We start from the raw sequence: 9,707 nt of genomic DNA, 5'->3' as shown, positions 1-9,707 counted from the left end.
TCACTGCAACTACATGCTAGACACTGTTAGAATGCTATAAATGCTCACCACCTTGCAGTGTAGATATTATTTTTATATCCATTTCACAAACGAGGAAAGTGGGGTAAGTAACTTGCCCAAGGTCATAAAGTAAATAAATGGCAGATTCAGAATTCAAAACCGAGTAGTTTAAACTCTGGTGCTCATATAAATACTACATTCTATAACTATTTATTGATTACCTACTATGTGTCAGGCAGGAATTGGACTAGATACTTTACATATAATATTTACCAGTCTCATAATCCTGAAAAGTAGGTATTATCACTATTTACAGATTATAAATCCAGTATTTACTAATTTAGAATTACTTATACGCTATTTAGGAATCGTGTATTTAGAACATAGAAGGTTCTCTGAATTCAATTACTAATTATTTCAGTCTCTTCTCTCACCACTCACTCTCTTGCACTTCACCCCTTAATTGTGCTTTTTAAAGTTCCCTATCAGGCCTTTCTACATATCGATTCCTGTTTGGAAAACCTTCACTAGCATCTTCTCTTGATTAATGGTTATTTCAGCTTACAGCTTAGACATTACCTCCTTGTAGAAGCGTAGACCAAGTTGGGTGTTGTCCTATTTTACTGTAATTACCACTTATCACCCTGCTTATACTGAACATTTCCTTGAGACCAGGGATAATATTTTGTTCATTTTACTATCTCAGCCTAGCACAATGTCTGGAACATAGTAAGTACTAAGTAAATACATGCAATTTATAAATAACATGTAGGTGACATTTTATATGTATAAAGGAGGAACTGAACCCAGAATATCAAGTTATAGCTCTATTGAATCCCTCTAGGTCTTTTAGGGCCATGTCCTCAAACTTGAGCATGCGTCACTATCATTTGAAGAGTTTGTTAAAACACACACTACTCGACCCCAATTCCAGACTTTCTGATTTAATAGGTCAACGGTGGTGACTGAGAATTTGCATTTCTATCTAGTTCTTAGGTGATGCTGTTGGCCCGCAAGTTCATACCTTTGGAACTACTTTAGGAAAAAATAAAAAAGTGTTTCTTGGCATTTGTTTACTTCTTCATTTCACTGATTTTGGATTAACAAATTTGCTCACAATGACAATTTTATCCAATTTAGGGTAACTACAGTACATATTGTAACAGTATTAAAAAAGATTTTTCCTTGCAGAGGTATTGTATAATATTTAGTTTTAGATACTGTGGTATACTGACTTTAAGATGTACAGTAAAAGGAAAAATTTAAAACACAAGGGGGCCATCTTGTGGTGACCATAGAATTCATCAAACTTCTAAAAATTGAATTCTGGATATAAAGAACCTAACATTTACATGGGAAAAGTCTTATTTTCTGATGCATATTATGGCACCTAGAAATATTTTTGTAGACAACTAATTAATTTTTATATTTTGCTTAGTTTTCTCTTTACTTGGCAAATTCTTTTTCTACAGCATGGTATAACTTTTACTATGTCCTCAGTGACAGATAATTTGATTACACCTCCGTTTCCCTTGGAAGTTAGATATTGTTGTAACTTTTTGATTCCTGTCTCTGGTCAAGAGTTTATTGGGAAAAATTACATTTATTCTTTTCATCAGTGTTGAATATTCTGTGTCATTTTTTATTTTAGGTGGTATAAAATAGTTGAATAACTACTGATTATTTTCTGGGCCTTTCTGGTTTATAACTTCAGAAGAAACAATGGAAAGCCAAGAATTTATTGTAAGTCTTACCAATTTTCACAATTTCCTTCTCCACCCTCCCTCCATCCCTCCCAACTTTCCTTCCTTTCTTCCTGACATTTCATAAACATCTTGCTAGGGTTGCCAGATTTAGCAAAAACAGAACAAAAACCAAAAAATAGGACATCCAGTTAAATTTGAATTTCAGATAAACAATGAATACTTTTTTAGTATAAGTATGTCATAAATATGTCACTATATTTTGTCTGGCAACCCTATCTCTTACCTACTATTAATATTTGTCATACATAGTTCTTTGTAACAAATTCTTTGGAAGCTTGGGACTAGAAAACTATCTTTTTCTCTTGAAAACCTGACATGCCTTTCTGTCTAGATCAGTGGTTTGGTTTCAGACTCTTTGGTCTCAGGACCTTTTTACACTCAAAAAATTATTGAGGACCCCAAAGAGCTTTTATATATTGGGCTTATATCTATTGATATTTTTCATATTAGAAATTAAAATAGAAATTTAATAATATTTATTTATGAATTATTTAAAATATTAATAAATTTAATATATGTTAACGTATATAACATTTTTAATGAAAAATACCTAAGTTTTCCAAAACAATAACAACAGCAGAAAAGAATATATTGAGAAGAGTAGCATCGGTATACATTTTTTTGCAAATCTTTTTAACATTTGACTTAATAAAAGATAACTGGATTTTCATATCTGCTTCCGCATTCAATTTACAATTGAATCTTGCAGTATTGTATGTATGTAACCCTGGGAAACTCCATTCTGTACCCCTGAAGGAATGAGAATGAAAAGACAACATCATGAAAATAGTTATGATCTCACAGACACGTTTAAAGATCTTGGAGACCTCCAGGAGTCTCTGAACCACACTTTGAGAACTGCATGGATTATGAGTAAATCAACAATTTTTTCCCTTCCCACTGGTGACTAGAAAGCTCAAAATTATTTCTGGTACTCAGTTAACTTTTCAGTTTTTTTCTTTAGATTTTACCTCTCCTATCTCCCTTCCCCTGCCTTTTGCTACCTAATTTTCTTTCTTTATTTTTTTAAAGTTAATGTTTTGTTGTTATTAGGATATCTGTGCTTTTATTTTTATAAAAAGCGTCTTAAATATTTTCTGTATGTAGGAAGGGTATAAAATACATAACATCAAATATATATAAATACAAACCATTTTTTTGCTTTTGTACTTTTTGGAAATAAGGTCCTATACACTCATCAAAAGATGAAGAAATCAAAAGTATGGCAAGATGGAATTCTAAAGATCACTCACTTAGGAAACAAAGTAAGTGCAAAGCAATTGACTACAGAGTCCAAGAGCTAGGTTCTCACTTTTTGATTGAATATTAAGAAAACTCTGTAGAAGATAAAATGTTAGGTATGTCCATACACTGATGTGCTGTGAAAACAGAAGTTTTCAAATGATTCCCATATCACAGTGGTTAATTTGTATATTATAAAAGTTCAGTAAATGTTACTTGTTTTGATTAAAAAATTTATATTATCAAGTGCATTCTATGTGCCAGGCATGATGTTTTAAGTGTATCAATATTCTTAGACTATATAACTCTCCTACTGGTTAGTACTATATTTATCTTTATTTCACTGATGATGAAACTGAGGCACACAGAGGTGAAATAGCTTGCCCAAGGATCTCACAGCTTGAAAGTGGAGTTATAATACATGGAACTAAGCTTTTTGGCTCCAACAATTCTACTGTCTCTCTTAATATTACTAATTTAAAAAAAGAACTTTATTACAGATGAGTTGGCAATATATAGGATACATTAATGACATCTATGGCATCCTGAATGAAGTTCGTACTCCTCAGTCTAGCAGTTGAAGATGTCCATATTCTGCCCTTATCCTACCTATCTGTCACTGTGAAGTTATCACTAAGGGAAGCTTTTCAGAAAGGAAAATGCTATTTATTATTATTTTTAAAAATTTAATGTTTAATTTATTAAAACAGCAAATTAAAGAAAAAGTTTGGCCTTAAGCTTTTATGTAATCCTTTTAAATTTATAAACCTAGTTAAGTTTAACAGTTATTTTCAATGGAATCTTAGCTTAATGTTCACTCAAGTTGAAAAAGCTAAATGCTTTAAAATAATCAGTCTTTTAACAAACATAATTTACCTTAAGCATTTAAATCAAATTTATAAATTTACTATATTTGATTTTCTTTCTTCAGCATTTTAGTTGCCCCTAACCAACAAAAACTTTCCAAGTGCTTAAGCCCTTCCAGTAATTCTAATAAATTAAATTTATGAATACAGTTAATTTTAATGTCCTTTAAGTATTCTAATACTGTTTATAAACCTAGTAAAATTTACTTACCCCTTTCTTTTCAATTTAAAAGTCAGATATCCAAATGAATTTCTCAATTACACATTTTAAATTGGAATCATAAAGCTAATCTGTTAGATATATTTAAAATATAAATTGTCTAAAATATTACAAGTACCTTATAAAATCAAAAAGAACTTCTTAAAACTAAAAAGAACACAAATACTTTAAATATCAGATTACCTAATATCAGATTGTCTAATTACTAAAGCCTATTTATGGTCCTAATTCAAAAATATTGATATTTTTGGTTTGAATTCCAGTCAGATGTGTTATCTTGGACAAGTTATTTAGCCTCTCAGTCCCTCTATTTTCTTTTGAAAATGGTGAAAATGATACTTTATAAAGTTGTCTTAAGGATTAAGTGAAAAAATGTAAAACTGTTAACAAACCACTTGCCACATCATAAACACACAATTGAATGGTAACTTATAATTCTTTTTTTTTTTTTTAATCATTACACAATGTGAACATTTTCTGTGGCCCTTTACCAATTTTTCCCTAACTCTCTCTCCCTTTCCCTCTTCTCCATCTCTGGTAGCTTCAGTTCAATTGTCTCCTTTTGAAAGTTCAAGAAATTATTGTGATTGTTGTATCTTTCTTTCTTGTTTTATTTTTTATTTTTTCAGCTCCCACTTATGAGTGAAGACATGCATATGGTATTTCTCTTTCTGTGTCTGGCTTATTTTACTTAACATAATTTTCTCTAAGTTTATCCATGTTGCTGTGAATGGCAGAATTTCATTCCTTTTTATGGCACATTAGTATTCCATGGTGTATATATACCATATTTTCCTTACCCAGTCATCCATCGATGGACATTTAGGTTGGTTCCAACTCTTAGCTGTTGTGAATAGAGCTGCAGTAAACATGGGAGCGCAGATATCCTTTTGACATGATGATTTCCATTCCTTTTGGTAAATACCCAGCAGCAGGATTCCTGGATTGTATGGCAGTTCTATCTGTAGTTGTTTGAGGATCCTCCATACCGTTTTCCATAACAGCAGCACTAATTTACAATCCTACCAACAGTGCAGGAGAGTTCCCCTTTCTCTGCATCCTCACCAGCATTTGTTATTCTCTGTCTTTTTGATAATGGCTAGACTAACTGAAGTGCAATGTGGTGAACTCCTGGAGTTTTTGTTTGTCTGGAAAATACACTATTTTTCTCTCATTTCTGAATGATATCTTCGCTGCTGATAGTATTCTTGGCTGGCAGTTTTTTTTTTTTTGTATTTTGAATATATCATCCCATTTTCTTTTGGCCTGTAGAGTTTCTGTTGAGAAATCTGCTGTTATTCTGATAGGGGTTCCCTTATAAGTGACTTGACACTTTTCTCTTGCTGCTTTTAGAATTCTTTTTGTCTTTGAGCTTTACCAGTTTGACTAGAATGTGACTTGGAGAGGAACTTTTTGGATTGAATCTGTTTGGGGATCTTTGAGCCTCCAGTATCCAAAGGTCCATGTCTCTCCCTATTCCTGGGAAGTTTTTTGTTACTATTTTGTTGAATAGGTTTTCAATGCCTTTTCCATTCTCCTCCCCTTCTGGAACACCTGTGATACATATGTTTGTGTGCTTAAGGTTGTCTGCTAGCTTTCTTAGATTTTCTTCATTTTTTAAAATTCTTTTTTCCTTTTTTTTTTGTTTCCCTGGGTTATTTTGAAAAGACTATCATCAAGGTCAGAAATTCTTTCTTCTGCTTGCTCTAGCCTGCTGTTTAAGCTCTTGGTTATGTTTTTTTATTTTATTGACTGAATCTTTCAGTTCCATGAATTCTGCTACATTCTTTTTTAAGGCAATAATCTCTTTGTAAATTTTTTCCTTCATATCCTGGATTTTTTTTCTCATTTCATTATATTGTCTGAGTCTTCTTATATATTATTGAGTTTCCTTAAGATTGTTGCTCAGAATTCCTTTTCAGTTATTTCAAGGGTTTCTTGCTCTATAGGGTCTGGTATTTGAGAATTATGGTATTCTTTTGGTGGTGTCATATTTTCTTGGTTTTTCTTATTTCTAGTATCTCTATATTAATATCTGGTCATCTGGTAGAGCAGTTGCTGCTTCTTTTACTCTGGAATAGGCTTTGAGAAGAGAGACTTCCTCTTCTTTTTCCATTATCCACTGGTGACTTTCCTTGTGTCAATGTGAGTGGGTGGTGGAAAGCCTGCATGTTGGCTGTGGCTGCTACTGTGGCAGCAAGCCATCCTTGCAGGCTCCTGCCTAGGACCCTGTGTGTGCTCTAAGTTGGGGAAAAGAGAGCTGAAGATATTGTCATAGTCATAACAACATGGATGTATAAAACAGTATGAAACATATAGGGAACTATAAGCAAATAAATTTGGCTGGAATGAAGGGCCCATGTTGTGAAATGACAGAATATAAAACTAAAGAGGTAGGCAAGAACCATATCATGAAGGACTTTTTGTATGCTCGTTCTTAGGAGCCAGTGAAGAATTGAGCAGAAGAATGACATAATCATATGTGTATTTTTAAAAGATCATTTGGCAGCAATGTAAAAGTTATGTAGGATGAAAGTCAGATTGGATTTAGGAAGACTGTTGTAGTGAAGAGGCTGTAGAATTATCTAGACAAAAAGTGGTGGGGGTCTGATCAAGCAGGCATTAGCAATGTCAATAGAGAAAAAGGATGATTAGAGAGAAATTATGAAAATATAGAATCTTCAGGTCTTGGAGATAGAAGATGATAGGAGAATCCAGAGTTACTTTTAGGTTTCTGTATTTTGATTATGGTACTGAGATAGGATATTTCAAAAATAAAAGTAAGTTTAGGGGGAACAATGAAGATTTTAAGTTCTATTTTGAACACACTGAATTTGAAGTATCCTACATATGCTCACGTAATTGGCTATAGGGACCTGGAATTCAGGGAAGAGTTCTGGGCTACCAATATAGACTGGAAGTTCCTGGCATTTAGATGGTATTTGAAGCTATTGGAGTGGACTCATTTGTTTAACAAATATTTTTTGAGCACCTATTAGGAGTTACACACTGTTCTAGGAGATGCAGCAGGGAACGAAGCAGGTAAATCTCTGACTTCATGGAAATAACATGGAGACAGGCTAGTAACTTAAGTGAATAGTTATGTTTAATGAGTGTGGCAAGTAGCAGGGAGATCAGTGTACTTGGAATAGACTGAACAAGGGTGGGAATGGAGATAAAGGGGATTATATAAGCCTTATTGCCTACTGGAAGGACTTTTGTTCTTAGGGAGCTGTGGATATATTGGAATGATTTGAGCAGAAGCATAACATCTGATTTGTATGGATGATACTGCTCAGGGAGGGAGTATAGAATGAAAAGAATAGAGTATTGTCACCCCAGAAAGAAATCCCATACCCATTAGCTGTCACTACTCACTACCCAAACCCCAGCAAACACGTATCTACTTATTGTCTATAGATTTGCCTATTCTAGAAATTTCACATGAATGGAATTATATATTATGTCATCCTTTGTGGTTTATTTTTTATTTTTTTTTTAGTTTAGCATAATGTTTTCAAGGTTCATCCATGTTGGAGATTGTATCAATAATGTATTCCTTTTTATTGCTGAATAATATTTCATTGTATAGATATATCATGTCTCATTTATCCAGTTATTAGTTGATGTCCATTTGGGTTTCTACTTTTTGGTTATTTTGAATAATACTGCTAAGAATATTCATGTGCGAGTTTTTGTGTAGATATATGAGGGCACTTCAAAAAGTATGCAAAAAAATGGAATTAAAAGATAGTAAGCATCTTTCCATGAACTTTTTGAAGATCCTTCATATATTTTTATTTCTCTTGGGGTATATACCTAGGAGTGGAATATGGTAACTTTTATGTTTAACCTTTTAAGTAACTGCCAAACTGTTTTCTACAGTGATGGAAATACCAATATTACAGGGGCTACTGGGGAAATTGCTAGAGTTACAAGGGGAGAGCCAGAAAATGATAATCACCTTAGCTTCCTTTATCTCCTTTATCTGTCACATTCACAAGTTTTATTCATTAGAGCTCATAAATAATTGTCTTATTCCCAATGCCAGTACCGTATTTTAAGCACTAATCATCTCCCTGATTCTCCACACCATACCATTGCAATAATCTCTTAACTGATCTCTTCTCCTGTTTGCCTCCTCTAATGAATTCCAATTCTGTTTTCTTCCCAATTCCATTCCAAGATCCTCCTGTTAGGAATTCAGTTCTTGAATTTTTTATGCGTATGCCTTCATTCTTGCACAGACTGAGTGATGCATATAAACATTTGAAATAGATGCACTTTCAAATCCAAGTTAAAGCAGATAATCCTTTCATTACATGATTTACTTGTATAACAGTATTTGATTTGCTATTGAAGATGTTTAAGAAAAGCATAATTATGTTCTGTTCTTTTTTAACATTTGTTTTAATACAGGCAATTTTATATGATGATAAAGGAACATGTTTGGAGAGTCTGTTTCTTAAGTGCCTTGAGGTATTTTAATATATTTATTCCTATTTTTAAGTTATTGTTTAAAAATCCCTTTAGATTCTTTCTTTATAAATGTTGTTAAATAATATAGTCATGGTACCAATACTAATAATTGTACCTGCTATTTGTTGAGCATTTATTATAACTAGACTTTGTGTTAAGAGCTTTTAGATATTGTTTCACTTAATCTTAATCAACACTGTAATTTTTACATGTTAGGAGTGTGGTGCAGAAACATTAAGTAGCTTGCCCACGTTCACAGGGTTACAGTGGTAGGGCTGGAATTAAACCCAAGAATTACTCTAAAATCTGATTCTATTACAGTAGTCTCCCCTTATTCTTGGGGGATATGTTCCAAGATCCCCAGTGGATACCTGAAACTTCGGTTGGTACTGAACCCTATATATACTGTTTTTTCTATACATACATACCTATGATAGAGTTTATTTTGTATTTATTTTGTTTTTGGAGGCTGGCTAGTATGGGAATTGGAACCCTTGATCTTAGTGTTGCAAGGTGGCACTCTAACTAACTGAAGATAACTGGCCAGCCTGATAAAGTGTATAAATTAGGCACAGTACTCTTGTTCCTTGTGGCTATTATTAAGTAAAATAAGGGTTATTTGAGCATAAGCACTGCAATACTGCCACAGTAGATCTGATAACTGAGATGGGTACTAAGTGACTAATTGGATAGGTAGCATGTACAGCATGAAGATGCTGAACAAAGGGATGATTCATGTCCTAGGTGGGATGGGGTGGGACAGTGAGAGATTTCACCACATAACTCAGAATGGTGTGCAATTTAAAACTTAAGAATTATTTATTTCTGGAATTTTCCATTTAATATTTTCAGGCATGGTCGACTGTTGGTAACTGAAACTGCGGAAAGTGTAACCGTGAATAATGGGGAACTCCTGTACAAGGGTTTTTGATAGAGATCTACAGTGGGAAATTTTTATGAAGTTATTCCCATTTAAGTGTTTACTCAAATACTTATTCAGTGTTTTTCTCCTACTGGAAAAAGGAAGGGAAGGGAACTATAGGCTTATTTTAATGTAAAGAATAAGGATATTAGAATTGGTCATTCTGGGTTCATTTCCTACTTTGAAATACTTCCTAGCTAACCTAACCTCTC

General features: G+C 33.2%; 1 protein-coding gene across 1 annotated transcript in view; it reads left to right on the top strand.

Annotated features, from left to right (window-relative positions):
• The first annotated feature begins 7,115 nt into the window (after positions 1-7,115).
• ZGRF1 (zinc finger GRF-type containing 1) overlaps positions 7,116-9,707 on the top strand; it is a 97,662-nt gene continuing 95,070 nt past the window's right edge. The window contains exons 1-2 of the mRNA XM_063107470.1: positions 7,116-7,136; positions 8,514-8,573. Of these exons, the coding sequence (XP_062963540.1) occupies positions 7,116-7,136; positions 8,514-8,573 (81 nt within the window). The remainder of the gene's footprint in view (positions 7,137-8,513; positions 8,574-9,707) is intronic.

The sequence above is a fragment of the Cynocephalus volans genome, chromosome 9, assembly GCF_027409185.1.
Source record: "Cynocephalus volans isolate mCynVol1 chromosome 9, mCynVol1.pri, whole genome shotgun sequence".
Classification (NCBI taxonomy): Eukaryota; Metazoa; Chordata; class Mammalia; order Dermoptera; family Cynocephalidae; genus Cynocephalus; species Cynocephalus volans.
This window is presented reverse-complemented; position numbering and strand designations above follow the sequence as displayed.